This window comes from Fundulus heteroclitus, chromosome 1 (genome assembly GCF_011125445.2).
Source record: "Fundulus heteroclitus isolate FHET01 chromosome 1, MU-UCD_Fhet_4.1, whole genome shotgun sequence".
Classification (NCBI taxonomy): Eukaryota; Metazoa; Chordata; class Actinopteri; order Cyprinodontiformes; family Fundulidae; genus Fundulus; species Fundulus heteroclitus.
In genome coordinates, this window is record NC_046361.1 from 20,551,465 (window position 1) to 20,571,836 (window position 20,372).

A 20,372-nucleotide genomic window follows, 5' to 3' on the forward strand; every position below is an offset into this window, starting at 1 on the left:
TGCAGGTAAAGCCATAGATGGACTGTGTAATTGAGGGCTTTGCTTTTGGCTCAGTATTTCTTTTTATCACAAAAGACAGGAGAAATGCCTTTATTACTAAAGACAAAGACAAATATGCTGAGCCATCTCCTGCTCCATTCCCACAATCACCAGTAAACAAGCCACTAAGATGCTTGATCTTCTTGCTTGAGGCAAAGACTGACCCAGATGGAAGGATCTCCCTTTATTAGGCTGAGAACCATAACCACAGACATAGAGGAGCAGATTCTCATCCAGGACTCTTCCCACTCACTGCAGCTCCTCCAAAGCACCCGAAAGGTCATGGCCTGAAGTTGCCAACAGACAACATCATCAGTTTTCCAAATCTTGTCATGTCTACATCATGAGATCCTGTGAATAAACACAGGAATCAAGACTGATGTCAGCGAGGGGAGGAGGGAGCAGGGTAGAGTTCTGAGCTCATTCCTAATAACAATCCAGGAGAAATCCAGGAGGAAGTGTGATCCTTGGTTAGTAGACACCTTCTCTTTGGTCCCGTTTCTTTAATACTGAAGCCATAACCCTGGTTTGCCACTCCGTAGGTATTGCCCCATCCTTATTTACACACTACAGAGATGTCTTATCCAAACCAGCCTCACAACGTCCAGACCCTGAAGCATCTTCGGACGAATCTCCTCCACACCCGGCACCCATCAGCCAGGGACTTTACTTTTGGTATCAAAATGTTGCTGGACAGAGTTAAAAACAAATGCAAACATTTTGAGGTGAAAATATGAAGGATTTTTACAATTCTGTTGAAAGACCAGCCTTCACTCACAAAGTTAATACACACAGACCCTGTCCCAGCTAACGCCTTCAGCCGTCAACCTTTAACTTGAAGGCAGCTTCGCACAAACCCTCAAATTCAGGTGGAAGCATTGCTGTGTGAAATGGTAGAACAGAGAAACAGAGAAAAGCAGAGTGCAAACACAGAGGGAGGAAAAAAGATTTCCATTTATTGCAGAAAAATCAATACAACTTTTAATTCCGATGGTCAACACTTGTGTCGAAGGTGGGTGTAGTTGGATGCGATTTGTTGCCAAGGCGAGATATGATTGCTATGCACTTGATGAAACTCATTAAAACATGCCCACAAAACAATCATTATATCATGATCTCTTGTTTTATTTATTTATTTTTCTCCTACCATTATGTCCATAGACGAGGCTGTGCAGGAAAATGTTACTTGGCTTAGGCAAGAAGCCCTGAAAAATGATTGCTTATACTGCAGCCTTGAACAACTAAATATTAATTCTCAGCTATTTAATTGCTTAAATGCTAATTGGTAGGTCTTATAAGTTTTTTTGTTAGAACTCCACGGCCAACCCAGCAATTTTCTCACCTCCCCTCTGATTTTCTTTTGCACTGATTCTTTTGCTTTGTTTGATTTGTGCGACAGGATCTCAGCACATTTTTATTAATTTTGTAACATCATGTGTGACCTCTGCATGTTTCTACAACCCCTGTCAAGCAAGACAATTATTAAAAAAACATTAAAAACCTAACCACTGTTCCAGTGTCGTTGAGCCACTGGAGCCCTCCCATGCAAATGTTTTACCAAAGGATTGACTGACCTTGCTCTTTCAGTGGCTCATTTTCCTGAAGTGGTGGAAAAGATTGGGATTACATTCAAACAAAGACAACCTTCACAAAAGTGTGCTCTTCAACTGTATCCCCCAGAGTTTTTTTTTTTAAAGAAAACAAAATATCAAGAAAACTTCTTAATGGTAGAACTGAAGAACCCAATTTTCTGTAAGGCAGTCCTTCCTTCTCTGTCCCCTGTCCTTGTCTCAAAATGCGATTTTTTTTGGCCAGTTTCTATTAACAGCAATTTTTGGGGGGTGGCAGCAAAAGTATCTTTGCATCGTTTTACCTTTATAATGATAGATTTATCTTTTTCTTTTAGATTGTCTAAGAATATAGGTTTCTCAAATAATTTATTGGGGATTGACTTATCTATATTTCCCATTGTTCCAACAAATAAATAACCATACCCAAATTACCTTACTTTTGTCAGAAGATTTACTATTCAGTAATCTTAAAAAAAAAAAAAAACATTATTGACACATTTAGCAGCTTCTATTGTTATTGGAGATGTTCTTATAGTCTAAAGTGAAACACAGTGGCAGACGTCTTTCAACATGTCAAAGAAAATGCAGCTTTCTTTTAAATAGCTCTAGAGACATTTTGTTCTTTCTGGCTTCATTTTAAGCACCCAAATGATACTAAAAAAGGCCAACTTTATGCCTTCTTCCCTCAGTAAGGACGTCCACACTGAAAAGACTTGTATGACCTTTAAGCACTTAGGTACGGCGCATTTACTGATCGAGATATCAGAATTTCGAGTTTCTGATTCGCAGTCACACTGAAAATCATCCAGTTCTGATCCCCAGCAGATGTTTTCAGTGCATCTCAACCCATAACCACGCGCATTTCAGTAGATGATCTAATTCAGATCTCCCTTTGATCATTTAATCCTTACAGCTGTAATTTTTCTTTAAGGAAAAACATATTCTCAGTTGCCTATTTGTTACATTGGAGGCCAAAGGTTACCCCCTCCCTCTGCCCCTCCCTCCAGGTTGTGGCGTGCCTGTTTTCCCTACGGACGTGGCCACGTTTCCGTGCGTGTCACATGAGCGGCTGGCAGCTGTGTCCTGCAGCACTATATAGGCCACTTATCGGCTGACCCCGAGGGACCGCTCCCTCCTCTTCTCCCTGTCTGAAGGACTGCCGGCGCAGCCCCTCCTCAGACATTCCTACCTGCAGCAGGCAGCGGAAGCTTCCCCCCACCTGCACACTTCACTTGATGCGAACCACGCATGCACACAAATGCTCAGGAGTGCGCCCTTGCATGCTTGATGCCGATCCAACAACGCAGTTCCTCTTATATGTAGTCTGTGCTGCAGCTGAGTTGAATAACAATGATCTGTATGGGAAAAGAAAAAAAAGATCTCCGTCATTGTGTAAATACTGGTGATTTTTGCTCTTGTAAAAGCCTTGGTGTGGAAATGCATCCATCAGAGTGGCCTGTTTCCCCCTGGTCCTGTTTCTGTTCCTGTTGATGCAGCTGATTTGTCATCTCCAGCTGTGTTAAGCCGCTGCATCTAGTTTCAGGGCAAACTCTGGCAGACACTACACTGATGTCTGGTTCATTTTCTTTTTCTTTTTTTTTTACTGGGTCGCCTGGCTTCGCTTTGATCCCCAAAGGCTTTTCTGCTTCACACATTTAAAATCTCCTCTTTTTCATCCTTCTGATATCTAATTTTTTCTCTCTGGGGGAGCAAATATCTGCGCACAAACATGCTCACTGAAGTGTCTTCACTTAGCACGTTGTCACAAAGGCAGATGAAGGAAAAAAAAAGACGCTTCAGTGAAGGTCAAAATGTGCGTCAATACGAGAAGGAATACAAGGGAAGCTGTTTGTTTCAGAGGAACGGGAGAAAAGAGGAGAGGCTGACTGTGAGCGATAAAGCGGGGGAATGGGATGAGTGTGAGATGGAGGCACAGAGGATGAAAGGAAGCGGGGCGGGGGGAAGAGAAGGTCACTTCTAATGGCTTCTTCCACGTAATTTCATAACGTCATGATTGTCTCTCTTTGGTTGAGCTAACACCATTAACTACCTGCTGTATGGACACTAAACCATTCTGCCACAGTCAGTATCTTGTAAGTTACCCACTGCAGGTCTGCCTCGAGTATCTGACAGCGTGCCTCTGAGATGCAGCGTGTGCTTTACAGTTCAGTCGTTTCTTTAGTAGTAAGTGGGGACCCTTGTGTATCTCATCTGCCTTTGAGGATGTGTAGTAAGAGTGGGGGTGTTTGCATGCATCACATTTTTTATGTTCTACATGACACTCAGGGTGTGCCTGTAATTAGGGTGCTTTGCGCTGCAGGCGCAGAGTCTGACTGATGCTACAGCTAATGAAGCGAACGACACCTACGAGCAAGAGAGGAGCGGCGTAAAGAAAGTTTGTGTTCGCGATTATATATATATATATATGTGCACAAGCTGTGTGCCTATCATTTAGACAAGCAGAAATGTTTGATTTGTTCGCTTATTGTTTTTGGTTTTTTGGTTTGCCTTCTAAAAGCTGCCTTAGATGCAGGAGAAAACAACTCCCCAAAAACACGGATAACTAAGGAAGACAAAGCACCTATAAAGCAAACAAAGAACAACAAAAAAATCCCCAGCAAACATAAGGCAATAAAATTTAAGTTGACGCAGAAATAATACAGGTTTCAGAAAGCAGCAGTCATTAAATAATGTCATTTCCTTTTGTTATTCTTTTAGTCTTCTTGACAAGATCAGTATGATCTTGTTGAAAGTCTTCAGCTGGGTTTTAAAGCACACCACAAAGCACACTTTTACATGTTTTTAAATGAACTTTCCAGGTCATTTAAAAACTCTGAAAACTCTGATCTAGGAGAAAACCGTGTTTTTGTGTCTGTGTGAGTACATGGCAAAGCAGAGGTCCTGCCTATCACAGTCTGCAACTAATGCAATGCTGAGACCACATGCGCAATCATCATTATTGAGTTGCCCATGCAGTGTAGAAAAAAATTAATACTATCAGACAGGTTCTTATGGCTTTACAAACCCAACTGCTCTAATGCATTGAGGTGCAAAGGAGAAAGAGAATTTGGAGGTCAGCTGTTTTATACCCTCCCAATGTTTTGGTTCTGGTTGGTTGACGTAGGTTTTAGCTTTGCTGTACACTGCTCCCTATGCATTTGGTATGTTTCAAACAAGGCTCAGTTGCACATTTGTGAAGATTCGTGTGAATGAAAATGACCCCGTTGTGTATGATATTGTTTTTAAAAACGATGTGGGGTAGATATTTGTTTTTTTTATAAAAACCTGGCTACGTGGCTTTTACAGGCAGCTAATCTTTTGTGGTGTCCCTCAGAGATCCGTTCTTGGAGGTCAAAGCAAAACAACAATAAACAAACAAACAAGACTGTCAGATACTGTTTCTGATTTCATTGCTATGTAATGTACATAACACCTTGTCAGCGAAGACGTGACGAGAGAACTGAGATAGAAGTTCTCTCCACCTGCGCACAGGTAGGTGGAACCTATATTTAAGGCGGATGCTCGTGGTGACCTGACCACTACCTGACACACAGGTTATGTGCCAGGACTCCTTTAAAATATAACATTTTTGTTTAGAAGATCTTGAGGCATACGAGAAACTTATTCTCCTAAAACTAAATGTAGAGAAACAGAAGTTTTATATCATTGCTATAATAAGCCTTCAGGTTTTTCTGGACTATAATAATCTTTTTAGTAAAGAGATCAATTCTGTTCTAAATGCAAGCTTTTATCCATTTTAAGTAATTGCAAAGGTTTCGATGTCTTACTTTGGCCTATTTGGACAACTGCAATAGTCTCATGTTGGCAGTGGACTGCCAAGAGAATAGTCAACTGCTGCTGATCCACATTACTTTCATGCCTAGTTTCTTTACACTGGATATCTGAAGTTTTTACAATTGTAGATTTTAAAGATTGGGTCTTTCTTTAAAGGCGTCGGCACCTCACCCATGGCTTTGACTGTGTCAACGTGTTCTTGGGCAGGGCAGTAAACCTGGTTAGTAAGAGCCCCCTATCTGTCAGGGCTCCACACTTGTTTCTTTTTTTTCTTTTTTTTTTTTTGTATGCAGCCCTTCATATAAATTGCTAAAATTTCTGACTTCATAAAAGCAGAATTTTAGAAGATGTTAATGAAAACTAAATGGAAAAAAAGTCTTAGATCTGTATGCAACTCCTTGTTTGATGCCTTTTATGATCTAACAGGCAAAGACTGTCCTGACAGCGTACGTTTTTCTGAAGCTGTTTGATTTCTTTTAGGGCCTTCAAAAGACCTTCTATATGTTTATTCTGTCCTACTTGGACCATTGCAATTGTTTAGCAGATTGTCTGCAGTTGGTCAGAAATGCTGCTGTTAAACACTAGATTCTTTACACTTGTTGCCTTATTACATTTTTTAAATGGGCTGGCAAATCCCTACCCCCCATTTTTTTTTTTTTTTTTTTTTTTTTTTTGCATACTGATTTTTAAACCTGATTAAATGCTTGCTCTGGATGTTTTGCTTTTTGGCTTTATAAATAAATTAGACTTGAATTGTTTTTCTTGTTGATATATGTTCCTTTTCCATATTTCTTTCTCAGTTGTTTTTGTGTTTTCTTCAATTTGATCACAAGTGAAATGAAATGGAAAATAACCCAGCACATCAAATTCTAGTTTATCCTTCCCATCATGTGCAAGTACATGATTTGGTTAAATCTCTCGTACAAAACATGATAATTAACTTCCCCTTTTCATTTTTTTTAGCTTGTTTAATTTGTGTCAAAATAGAAAACCTCAGACATTAAATCAGAAAAACTGCAAAAGGGCTTTTTTGTTTTCATCAATTTTTATGAACCTATTTGTCATTTGATTGTTTTAATGTCTGTTTTTTTCTTTTGTTTGCTTAATTTGCAATTCACTTAGATTGCAGGTGAATTGGCACATCTATGGCAAATAACCAGCCCCACGATAGTCCCAGCTGTCCCTCCCATACAAACGTCAACAATCCTGATCTAGCAGAACACACAACCTGCTCTGCTTTATTTGCTTTTTGCTTATTGAATCTCGGCTCTATTAACCATGGAGCCTTTATTTCCTGTGTATGAGTGACTGACAGGCAGACTATAAACGTATTACCTTATCAGATGCGGACTGAAGTGAGCAGCAGCAAACAAGTTGGTAGCAGAGAGAGCTGGAGGCAGCACTCCATCTGCAAGACTGGTTCCATTAGTGGACAAGAGAGATTAGCCGACCTGCTGACACACACACACACGCTGATCTTTACTGATACACATGGTCACATATAGAGGGAACCTGATACACTATTACAATGGTGTAACACCCTGATTTGACCATCACAGAGCTTTTACTGGTCACATGTCCCATTTTTTAAATCTCTCTTGTTTCATGGCAGTCATTAACTCTTCTTTCTACCCCTGTTTTCAACAAACCACGTCTGTATCTTTGTTTTTTCACTTTCTATGAATTTTTCAGACTTTTTGTTGTTGTTTAACCCCCTCTCTGATGTCCCGCTGGCGTTGCCCTTCTTTCTCTTCATCGGTCGTCTTTGTTCAGTCCTTTCTCCATCCCCTTCAGGTCTCTTAATGAGTCCGCTCCTTACTTCTTGAATTATTCACCCCTTTCTTTCCCTCCAACGTACCTATTGTATCTAAAGGGGAAAAACATCAATAAATAAATCAAACCGCAGGATGTTTTTTCTTGGCTCTTATTGGTGTGGAGAGAGAATATGAGATGCCTTCTGTGGATCTTATCTTTGCGTTTTGTTATTTAAGTTTGAGCAGGACGGGTCTGTAAATTATGCATGCTTATGAATGCTTAAAAGCACTCGGCTTTCAGTACTACATGACGGGTTAAGTAGGTGTAAACAGGCGTAAAGGCTGTATTTAAGCTGGTGCGTGATGCTGCCTTCAAGGTGTCGGTCTGTCAGTGCGTCTGCAGCGGCACATAACAGGGTGCGTACGTGTGGGCGCATGTGTAAGCGATACCGCCAAACCCCCGTTAGTGACCATGTGTGTGTGAATAACTGAATTTGTATGTACAAGGGGAGCGAATGCTGTGTGGAGACGGTGTTGTCATGGCAACCGGGATGTAAAAGGGAGTAGGTGATTGCCCTTATGGTTCCTTTGACAACCTCTGTTTTCTCCATCTTTGAGCTACCCTGATATTAGCCCCTGACCCTCGTCCAAACAACAGTGGGTGGTGGCCACTCGCTGAAGAGGGCGTGGGCCTTTTTTTTTTTAAAACGTGGGGACAACACGGCGAGGCGTGCTTTTACGTTGGCTCGTTTGGCCCCAGTGGGCGTAGCGAAGCGTCTAACTGCTGAGCTTATGCTAATAGCGGTTACTGATAAATGTGTTGTCTTTGGAGCCTGATTCCTGATAAGATGTTTCTCCACACAGTTTTCCTTCCCCCCATTGCCGCCAGTAAATTTCCATTTCGAACTGACCATCTGTAACCTGTCTTCAACACGTTACTTGGCCTTTTAAAAAAAGGAGTATCATCGTTGAGGGTGATGCTAGAATCACGTTGTGTTGCTCTGCAAAGCCTCTTTTCCATTAAAGTTGCAAATATTGAATTAAGGAGCCGGTGTTGTCTATTGACCATGCTGAAGTGCTGCCGCAGCAGTTTATTAATGGAGAGAAAAGGGGGGACTGATGCAGAGAGGAGAAGAGGAGGGGGAACTATGAGATTTATTGTTGTTGGAAAATGAAAAAAAAAAAAAAGCTCTTAGTGTCAGACCCAGAGAGGGCTGAGAGAGCCAGAGACCGCTAAAAAGGTGACAGGAAAATTGGTTTGTCATCTCCTCTGACGGTCTCCGTTTTAAGTCGCCTAATAACGATTCTCTTAGACAAACGTATGGAAGAAAGTAAAACGAGGTAATGTTCACTAAGTTGAATCATACAGTACCTTGCCAAGTTGCATCTTGAGTTATTTCCCAGTTTGTCATGTTACCATCACAAACTTCAGTGTATATTTCCAACTTTGACCCGTTTCTCTTGCCCCGCAGTAAAAAAAAAAAAAAAAAAACATGCCCACAGCTTAATGCTGCCAGAACCGTTCTCTGAATGGGATAATCGTATGTTCACGGTGATGTGCAGCGTAGTTTCTTCTGCCACACATCGTGCATCTAACCAGAAAAAAAATAGTTTTTGCTCTTTGTTTCATAGGACCTTCTTCTACATGTTTGTGGTCCCAATGGTTTGTGGCAAATTGCAAACCGGACTTCTTCTGGGTTTCTCTCCACAATAGCTCTCTGCTTGACCCCAATCCAAAAAGGCCAGCTTTGGGTTTCTCATATCACAAATCAAACCAAGCCATGGTCTGTTAGATGTTTAAAGGTTGAGATACTAATTTAAAAATGTTCCTCCTTTAAACTTTTCCACATGTGGATCATTTCCGGTTCCTTGGTACCACCCATTCTCAGGGCCTCACACACAGACACTTTTCAGAGGAAGGCCCAGCAGAGACGGTACTTCCTGTCAAGAAGCACAAGCTTCCACGGGAGCTGCTTGTCATCTTGTACTCAGCCATTATTCAGTCTGTCTTGTGTTGGTCCGTCACTGTGTGCTTTGGTTTATCCACCAAACAGGACGGGTCCAAACTGCAACAGTTAGGTCTGTAGAGAGGATCATCGGAGCGGACCTTCCCTCCTTCCAGGACTGGTTCAGGTGTAGGATCAGGAGAAGGGCAGCTAATATCTCTGCAGACCCCACACATCCTGAACACAGTCTGTTTAGACGTTTAGCTTCAGGTTGGTGCTACAGAGCGATGTTTACAAAAACCAGCAGTCACAGAGACAGTTTCTTCCCTAGGACTGTCTCTCTGATGGGCAACCATATCTTGCTCTTGTGTAAACATACAGTATTTACTTTATTTTTATTTCCCTTAAGTTTAAAATGTGTTCACTGAAAGCAAAGTGGAACAGAAGTCAAATTCCTTTACTGTGCAGAAACTCGGCTCATTCTGATTCTGATCCCTGACCTGTCTGCTGTGTCCTTTGGTCTTCACGATGCTGTTTGCTCTCTGACAAACCTCTGAATCCTTCACAGGAAGCTGAGTTTACAGATTTGAAATTGCGGACTCTAATTTTGAACTGGTTGCACCAAAATTTAACACTCCGTCATGCGTGGGACACTTTTCAGATTTTGGTTTGCGCACAAATTTGGGAAGGTTTTGTGCTCGAGTAAAAAAAAAAAAGGAGTGAGTATTATTTCACCCGATTTGTGGTACTTGTCTGCCATGGCGACACACTGGGCCTGAGACTTGTCTCACTGCAACAGGCTCATGCATTAAGTATGACCCTGCCAGAGAGAGGTAGAGGGGAGGGTGAATGTGAAAGAACCGGACAGCCGCCCCGAACACAGAGGGACGCACGGTCAGCGGCACCCGTCTGAGGCCGAACCACATGAACGAAGGGAAGAAAATCAATTATGAATCTGGGTGAATTTAGGGCAAATGGTGCTGACAGGAAGAGGATTTTTATGAATAATTCACTCTGTAGGGTGCCTGATCATACCCCCCCCCCCCCCATCAGCTTGTATTCCAAACACAACTCCCCTCCTTACTTTGACCCTTACCTCTTCTTATTGATGGCTTCTCTATTCATTGACTTTTTTTTAGCAACTATTCTCTTTATTATGGCTTAAAACCCTTCATCGCTCCAGCATCCCTCCATCCGTCTCCTTTTCATCTCGTGTTTTTTAAGACAGAAAAACCCTGAGGGTACAAGAGGGGGTGAAGCGGGGCATGTGTTCATTTATTTTTCTCCCCCTCTCCTTCTGTCCTGCATCCTCTACTCCTTACACATCTTCACAGCGGGGTGGCTGGTTAATATTTAAAGGCGAGGCATGACGGGACGCACAGGACCAGCACGCGTGTTTGAACACGCCTGCACACACATGCTCGCCATCGGATGCAGTCACGTCTGATCAAATGTAGACTGCGGAGGCCTTTCAGAAACACACATTAGCATAATCTGCGATGAGGAGAGAAAACGTACCGGGCTACGTTCACTGGCGTCCAAGCTGCTCACGTGAGGATGTGTGCAGATATGAATCAAACAGCGAGGATGTGTGGGTGGCTGGCATGGCAGGGATCAGATAATGTGCGAAACGCAGGACTTGATTAGACTCTTGAGGTTTGATCTCGTGTCTCCACTCAGACAAGAGAGCCCGTTAAGGACCCAGTGTGCTTGGCAACGGCCAACATGTCAATTTCACATTAATTAAGACATTTTGCTCAGCGAAGATGGAAGCGAACGGATGGCAAAGAAAGCGCACTCTCCGATGAAGCAATCTTTCTTAACTGTGTCCACAACTAGCAAAGACGTGTTTGAGTTAAACAGATTCAATTGTAGATTTATTTTATTGATTTGCTGCAAATAATAGCATTCCTAATGAAAGGAAAAGCCTACAGGACTGAGGAATACATTGGAAGTTTTGATGTTTATGTATTGATGTCATTACATGAATGGAGACTGTGAAATTTGTAAACATTTCTTGTATTCTTTGTTCTGCCAGTCTGGATTATGTCTGTTTAAAAAAAGGTTATGATGAACGATAGATAAACCTACACCTTATTGCATTGTCACCGGGTTGTTCCTTTTCTTCTTTTTTTGATAATTAAATGATGAAATATATAAAATGTTGCTGTTAAACCTTAGTAATGAGAGCAGCAATGACAGCATAATAGAAAATGTCAGAGACCTTTGAATTTTTTTTAGGGGCTAAACACCAGAAAGCTTGACTTCATACATTATTGATGCATGTAGAAAAAAAATTGACTCGGCCGATTTAGCTTGTGTAACACATGAACCGTAGGCAGCTAATTTTCTTTCATTCAGGGCTTCTCGTGAAGCAGAAAGAAAGAAAAAAAAAAAGCAGCCACGCCCTCACATCTCAACACGTCTGCCTCCTCTACACAATCTTCCAGTGGCTGAACGATTTCTGACGGCACCGTTTGACATTCCAGTGGTGCTAATAGTTTTTAACGGCGCTTAAAAGCACTGTCAGGTCACCTGAGCCCCAGCTGCAAGCAGCCATCCCACGCCTGACCTTTGACCCAGTCCAATGAAGCAGGTAACAGTGCTGAGATTGGATCGTTGACGGCAGCGCAGCGGTCGCCCAGAGAGAGAGATAGAGCGATGTTGGGCAGCTGCTTGGATGTCGGTGTCTCGCCCCTGTGATAATGGAGCAACCTTCTGGCTTCACGCCGTGCACGCAGCTTGGAAGTGGTCCATGTGCGTGTGTGTTTGTGTGTCTCGGGTCACATCCGTCTGGGCAATCAGCGTGTTTGGGTTGTCCTTGTTACATAGCAACGCTCCTTCACGTCCCAGTCATTTATTTCCTCCTCCCAGGCCATTATGGTGTTCTCCTTTACCGCTCCTTCTCAGCGCTGCAGGAAGACTGCATCGGGCAATGTTTGCTCCCCCCCGACTGAAGCCCACTGAACCGTGCTCTTTTATCTGTGTGATAGAGGTGTGTGTCTGACTGCCCTCCTTCCTTTCTGTGTGTGTGTGTGTGTGTGTGCGTGTGTGTGCGATGCATGCTGCTTTGTTTGTGTTTGTCTGCAAGTGTCTGTGTGTTCAGTTCACACATTTGTTGCCCATTTCCCATCTCCAGCTTGAGTAAATACCAAACCTGCTTATATCAGTTTTTTAGCCCAGTCTGAATTATAATTAACAACGCGCAGCATATCTATTCTTCCTGCCGTGATTGGTGATAAATCATTTATATCAGGAGCAGAGGAGCAATCACACAGTGTGGGCGACACAGCAGAGGCTGTAAAACAAGTTTTTTTCCCCCCTCCATCTAAAACAAATACAAAAATATTAGGGAGTTGACATTTTAAACTGACTTTAGGGTCTCATTTTGGCTTTAGCACGTTCAGCAACCAGGGTTAGCGTCTATATCTGTAAACATCCGTCCCTGCATGTGTGTGTGTTTGCTTCAGAGTGTGGATTCTTACCGTGACTCTGAAATTTCTACCAGGCAGACAACTTTTCTAAATCCTGTTTCATGACAGACAGAGGTAGAGAGGGCAAACAAATAAAACTTGGCAAATTTCCTGTAATACGTCCAGACGTCCTGTTATCTGTTGTTTCTCAAAACATCATGCTGATGGCGGATGACTCCTTTTTAACCTGAAAAAAAAAATCAGACACGCAGCAAGCAAAACGTGAAAAGTACTCAATGACGTGAGTGTTGTCACTAAAGCAAAAAAGTGAAAAATAAAAAGGAAATAAAATCATTAAATCAATTCATCACATAGTTTCGCCTCAACATGAATTCAGCAGAGGGTCCAGAGGGGAAATGACCATGTCATCATTGTCAAAAGTGTGGACCTTGTATTGTTTGTGTGCACGTGGTGGGTATACCTACGCTCAGCTCTCCTCTGAAAAGACAAGCGACGATGTTGGTGCATTGATCCAAGGAATCAAACTGCTGGTCGGAGGTTTGCTGAAGTGGAAGGACGCCTGTATGTGTCCGCCTCAAACTGGATTTCTTTCTGGAGAACTCATTGGTTTAAGCCAGTGACACGTGAGAGAATAAAGGCATCAAATGTCGCTGCTTGGTGTCTATTTTCCATCATGTCGCTGTTTCTGTAGGTAACCAACTTTAGTCTTCTTCCCACAGTAGAAACTGAGTATTGATCATCAGTGTGACTTGGTAGTGCTTACATATTGGTTCATGGACTGATTGGAAATATTTATGATTCATGGACTTCTGACCAGCCAGACACCAATAATTTACGGCCAAGATGTCTGAATGTAGCCACCACCTGATTGCTCTGTGCTTCTCCATGTGTGCTATAGCTCGTGCAACAGTCTGCTTGGTGAACTGTGATTGGCGGGGTGACTGTTGTTTTGCCGCTGCTCATTAATCAGCATCTTACTTTGCTCCACTCAGGATTACCTCACAGTCTCTTTGGAGTAGGGCTAATAGGCACGTTCCCACCTTAAATCAGATTAATCCCGGGTCTTAAACCCTAACTAGCTCGCGGCATACATCTGCCTCTAAAGGCATTTTTGGAGATGCTGATTTAAGGCTAATTGGCTGCCTGTCTCCAAAGAACATCAGCTGAAGAGGCTTTAGCCAGATGGGGAGACTGAGCGAGAAGAAGAGGACAAAGTGAATGATGCACGCTAATTGTAGGATCTTGCAGAGCGTGCGTATGTGTGTGTGCAAGTGGAAGGACGGGATTAGTGTCACAGTTGTTGCTTTGTGACTTCCTTCCTCTTCTCCCGGTTCGCCTTCCTCCGCCTCACCTCTCCTGCTCCCCTGCGCTCCTCCTCAAACAACCTCTCGATCCACTTTTTTATCTTTCCTAAAGTCCTCCCCCCACTTACCCTTCCATCTCCCCTCCGCTCACAATTACTCTGAAAGGCAGGCGAGCGAGTGTAACGCCTCATTTAATCCTGAAGCTGTTAGTTTAAACTGCCTTATTAGGGGTTTAGCTCCTGTTTGTTCTTTAATTTAATCTGATTTGTCTCCGCTGTTGTAGAAGAATCCCACATTTCTCACTCTCTTTCTGCTTTACTTCCACCCCCCCAGTGACAAATAGAATATCAACAGTAATTACCCTGGCAGCCATTACCCACTCGATGAAAGAAAATGAAAGATAATCACCACTCTGCACCTTCTTCCCAGCCTCCGTAGCGCTCTCATCATCTTCATCTCTTCTCTCTCGTACCTTCTCTCTGTCAAGGTCACCCCTCTCTTGGCTGCTGTGGATCTGCCAAAAACTGTGGTGATTTGAGCCAAAAAAAAAATCTTCTCCACTCTGCCTGTGGAGCCCTCCCCTCTTCCCAAACCTCCATGTGTCCATTATATCCACTTTCTTTTGTCTCGTGTGTGCGTGCCTTAATCACGGTGTGCCATGACAGCTCTTTGCATGTGATACCGAGTAGAGTAAACAATCAGCAGGCTCGCTCCATGTGGTGCCGCGGCGGAGGATTGCCGGCTCCGACTGTACAGATGGAGTGTGCACAGACTCCCAGGAGGGGCGGCTATAGCCTCACTCCCCACGAGTGATAGCATCTTTAACGCGTCGTTCTTGCAGCTCCGCCACCTAGACGTGTCGTGTTCTGCTCGTTAGATGCAGCTCTGATCACTCAACCTTTCGTCAGCTGTTTACGCATCTGTCCTGTGGAGTATCAGGTTCTGCGCTTCCTCTGGTTCGCCATGTGTTGTGGTATTCTCTCCATCTGTCCTGGTGAATGACCTCTTCACAGGGTCCGGTGGTCATGTAATCAGAAAAGGAATGGAGGCTGTGTTTTTTGTTTTTTTTTCTGCGCTGCAACATGGACAGGTTTTTCCTGAGATGTTCCAGTTGATTGGTTTGAATAAGGCAGAGTTTGGGATTTTTAATGTAAAGTTTTGTTTAAAGGTTTCTAAGCTGTTGTTATCTCACCTGCAGAAGGTAACTCTCTTGGAAACTAACAGCTAGTTTTAGACAGGCCAAGGTTGACTTTGCCCGTTTTAAAAGGTTTATGCAAAATTAAATTTTGTTAACATTTAACTGTTGTGAGGATCATATAAGGCTTTTTTTAATTTTTAATTTTATTTACTCAACCAACAATCATTTGGATGCATGTATTTGCATTTTTGTATATTTCATTCCCAGCTTGTTGGAGTACTACATAGAGCAATGTGATGTAGGATATGGAGATCATGCAGCGGTCGGGGAGGTGATCTGTATTTTACTCACAGTGTAATGTAAGGGAATTTGATTTGTTTTAGTTTGCTTTAGTTTGGTATCCTTTCACATTATATAACAGTCAACTGACTCAAACTGGGATCAGAATGAAAAATATAAGGAAAACAGGTTTAAGGCAAAGTTTACAGAAAATGATATACAACAAAATTATTTTATTTGAGAGATTTCAGCATTTTGTGACTGTTTCTTTAGTTTTTGCTTTTTCGTCGCACTTTAATGTTTCAGATCGTGAGGTTTTACTATCAAACAAAGAAAACCTGAACAATTATACAAATACAACTTAAAATGCTGACTTTTGATTGTGATAAAAGCTGCCTGAGCCAACCTGGCCCTATGTGAAAAAAGTGACGTATCTCTTTGATAATTATTTCCAGACCTCTTCCTCAATCCAGAAGTCACATGAACAGAACCTGTCTGACAACATGAATTATAGTTAATGATCTTAAAAAGCAACACATTGATCTAAAGAAATTCAAGATCACATAAAAAAACAAAAAACAAAGTCACTGGCACTTGTTAGTGTGAAAAATGTCACAGATTTATTTCTAAGGATTTGGGACTCCAGTGAACCCCAGGGAGAACCTTTCTTTGCAAATTCCTGCCAAGATTGCCCCAAGAACAAGCTGACGACTCAACAAGGAGGTCTCATAAAAAGCCAGAATACCATTTAAAGGACTGCAGGCCTCACCTGCTGCAGCTCAGGTCCATTATTTGACAAATAACATTGTGATGATCCCGTGGACTTCAGGGAAAATATCCTGTGAACCGATTAGGACAGAAATTAAACCTTTTGGAAGGTGTGTGTGTGTGTGTGTTTTTTTTTACATCTGTCCTAAAACTAATACAGGATTTCAGAAAAAAACTAATCTTACTACAGTTAAAAACTATATATAAACTGCTTTAATATTTTTGAGATTGGAGTTTTTTTTGTTTAAGACAAAGGATCCGTTTCTGTCTGGACTGATCTCAGGCTAGCAGTTTGCTTTGGGTTCAGGGACCAAATAGGCTTTTTTTATTTTAAATGAAGATGCTTAAACAGTCTTAAAATAGGCAAAAAATATTAACTGCTTATAACATCTGAGCAGAGCATCGCTTCAAAGACTATAAACTCTCTCTCAGCCTGACCACATGGCGCAGGGTCAATTTCTCTCATTCTAACACATGGCCTCCTCTCTGCCCCTCCCTTATTCCCCTTTTTCTTCTTCTTCTTCTCCCTCCCCAACCCCCACCCCTCTTATCCAGTTTATCTTTTAGACAGTTTTCCTGCAGGAGGGCGTGGCACTGATTTAAAGACCAAACGGAGAGACGGAAGACCAGCAGGGCCAGAGGCGTATGAAGCGAAGCTGAGACCTCTGACACGTGAAGCGCATCCTGACACCTGCTCACCTTGAGAGTGCGTGTGGGCTGCCTGTGTGTGCATTGCACTGTACGTCTGCGAGCAGGTGGGACATTGATGGCACTGTGAGCCATGCCTTTCATGCAGCGACAGCAGGTTTGCAGTAGGGGGCAGAGCTCCTCCCGCCTCCTCCCCCTTGTCCTGGCCCTCCTCTGCCTGGCAGTCCTGCCCAGCCGAGCAGCCATCGAAATGCCCCCCAACTGTGAGTACTGATTAATATCATAACATCCAGAACAATAAGCAAAAGCTGCAGCGAGGTTCTTTGTGATAATTGCATTGTTGATTCATCGGCACACACCAATAATAATCTTTAATCAGGATTAATTAGTGTATATGAACAATGTACACACGTTTTGTCCCCAGTAACCTAAATGTGAAGAAAAGAGCTCTTTCATGCTCAGACTCGTCCTTTCAGAGGTATCTCTGCTTAGCGCTCATCTGGGCTAGTGGTGTGTCTAATTACTCTGTAATTGATCCCTTCATACTGCATTGATTAGTCCCTCTATTGATCTGGCTTCCTTGGTGAAACCTGATTGAAGGGAATTAAATCAACAATTTAGTAACGCAACAAAAATCCAGTAAGCGTTTCTCATCCCTCGTCTTATTTCTTCCACCTCCTCGATGCAATATGTGGGCATTAAAAATACAGCTGAGCTCGGGGCCCGCAGGGAAATTGATCTTCATCTCCTCTGCCGCCACCGCCGCCGCTGCTGCTGGCTGGCCCACATCATATTGTTTCCCCTGCTGCTGGTGTTTCTCCACTCTTTATCAGTATAAGTCCCAATCCTTCACCACCTACTCGCACTTTAGAAAAGTGAGAACACAAATAAGCAGTGTAAGCCCTCACTCAAGCCCACACGCACCCTTCAAACAGATGATGAAACGCAGGGATTTTTGTCATCCAATTCCCCGAGGAGCAAGGTGACACAGAGGTGAGAAGGCCAAGGAGGATGAAGGGATGATGATGAGGAGCAGAAAGGGGGTTGGAGGTGGGTCACACATAGGAATGGGAAAGGTCAAGGTGTCTCCTGCCTTTCAATTAGGGAGCCTCTAACATGTCGATTAGAGTTGCTGAGGCAGCGATAACGATCAATAAAGGAGACAATCTTAAATGTATGTTAAGGAAGCCAAAAGGACCATTACAGAGGAAATTAGTATGTATGTATGTATGTATGTATGTATGTATGTATGTATGTATGTATGTATGTATGTATGTATGTATGTATGTATGTATGTATGTATGTAAACACTTTTCATAAATCCTTAAACAAGTCAGCATTTTGTGACTTTACACTAACATGCCTGTTTTATTTGAGTTTTATTTGCAAAACCAACACAAAGTAGTGCATAATTGTGTAGTGGAAGGAAAATCGGTGCATGGATTTAAAAATGTTGGAAAATGCATTTGTTTTCAGCTTCCTTGGGTTTACACTTGGTAAAACCACGTTTTAGCGCAACTACTGCTGCAGGACTTCCAGTGGTCTGCAAAGTAGTGCAAAGTTGGTTCGAGCATACCAGCTTTGCATGTCTAGAGAGACGGTAGACATGCTCAATTTTGAAAAATAGCTGAAGCTCAGTCATTTTGGATAAAGGGGGGATGTTAACTAATCCGGCCAGCCAGTCTGATAATGTTTAGCATTCTACTTCTAAACATTATCAGACTGGGATTGCTCCATTTGCATCCGTTCGGGGAAAGGAGGGAATTTCAGCAGAGCTCTCTGAGCTGATTGGGCGAAGCGACACCTAGTACCCACCTACCAAAGGTTGGTTTTAGCCAATCACGGTATCAAATTAAAACGTAAGCAGCAGCTGCTATGAGAAACCAATAGAAGGTAAGCTAGTCAAGGCACTTCTTGCTTTTCAACTATCAAACAAGAAATCTGTTGAAAAACAGATGTATAGCAGCAGCTACGTACGTCCTGCGCTGCCATGTTTGTGTTGGTTTGACTGTGGGCTCAACCGCTCTTGCTTTTGTCGCACCGGTATGTCCTGCCTTAAACCTTAATACTGCAACGTGATTGGCCCGAACCGTTTTTGGTTCTGACATAAACGGTTTAATATGGATTCTCCAAGATGGATTCTCATGTCTTTGTGAACACACAATTACCACGAGAATTCAACTTGCAGGCAAGGGTAAATTTTAACATCAGTTGTCACATTTTCTCTATCAGATTTAGGCCTGAACTTTGACTAGGCCATTCCAAACAATTAATTGGATTTGATCTAAACCATTCCACTATAGCTGAGACTGTATGTAGAGGGTTGTTCTTCTGAAAAGGGGAACATCTACCCTAGTTTCACATCTATTGCAGCTTTTAATAGATTTTATTCACTGACTGCCCTGTATTTAGGGCTCTGTTTTTATGCTCTTTTTGTCCTACCGGTCCATTTTGGTAGATGGCCATGTTTTGTAGGTCTGCAGTTTTGCCACGCTCTTAGGATTTTCAGTTCTCCATGTAGAATCCATAGCTCTGTGGATGATTCATTGCACTGGATTTTATTTAATAGGGTCAAGGTAAAGGATGCTGGATACATACAGTGCCTTGCAAAGTATTCACTCCCTTTGGCTTTTTACCTATTTTGCCCATTCCAACCTGTAATTAAAATGTTTTTAAACTTATGTTATGGGATGCATCTGCACATAATTGTCTAAACTGGTGAATCGAGATGAGAAAAATATACATACATGAAAAAATTGTTTGTCAGTCACTTCAGTATAAGTGGCTGATGGATGTCTCCCTCTGTGAAACAATGGATAAAAGAACCTTCAGAATTTCTGGTAATGTTTGGCAAGATTAACATACAGTACATTGCCAAAGGAAACCCAAGTGAGTTTGTACACCTCTGGGAACCGTATATAAGCATTATAGAGGCTAGAGCAGAGATGTAATTTATAAAAACTAGAATGGTCCCTATATTCACTATATGTAGGTTTTGTTTTTTAACTATGCCATTGTATTGAGAGGTACAGTAGTTAGTGCAACTGTTGTATGTATGTGTGGGTAGTGGGTACATGCATGTGTGTACCTAAATGGCTACTATTGTCTCTATATATCTATGAATATGAAAGCTGATAAAAATAAGCCTGAAGTCCACCTGTGTGTAATCCGGGGGTGACATAATCTGTCAGTGTAAAAACACCTTTTCTGAAAGGCTCCAGAGGCTGAAGCACCACTAAGCAAGAGGCATCTCACCAAGAGGACCAAGGAGCTCTCCAAACAAGTCAGGGAGAGTTGTTGAGAAGTACAAGGCAGGGTGGGGTTATTAGAAAATATCCAAATCTTTAATGTTTTCCTGGAGAATCATCAAATTAATCATCTTCAAATGGAACCACAATAAACCTGGCTAGAGAGGGCCGTCCACCAGAACTCACAGACCGGGCAAGGAAGCCATTAATCAGAGAGGCACAGAGACCAAAGGTCACCCTAAAAGAGCTGCAGAGCTCCATAGCAGAGAGTGGAGGTTCTGTTCATTGGACCGCATTAAGCCGTACGCTCCATAGAGCTGGGCTTTATGGAAGAGCGGCCAGTGAAAAACCCATTACTCAGTTTTAAAAATAAGAAGGCATGTTTTGAGTTTGCCAAAAGGCACGAAAGAAGGTGCTCTGGTCAGGTGAGACTAGACCAACAAGGAAA

At 42.4% G+C, this 20,372-nt stretch overlaps 1 protein-coding gene across 3 annotated transcripts in view; it reads left to right on the forward strand.

The window, feature by feature from the left end:
* l1cama (L1 cell adhesion molecule, paralog a) overlaps positions 1–20,372 on the forward strand; it is a 63,700-nt gene that overhangs the window by 14,315 nt on the left and 29,013 nt on the right. For all 3 annotated transcript variants that reach the window (XM_012866578.3, XM_012866577.3, XM_012866576.3), the window contains exon 2: positions 16,584–16,939. In XM_012866578.3, the coding sequence (XP_012722032.2) occupies positions 16,810–16,939 (130 nt within the window). In that variant the 5' untranslated portion in view covers positions 16,584–16,809. The remainder of the gene's footprint in view (positions 1–16,583; positions 16,940–20,372) is intronic.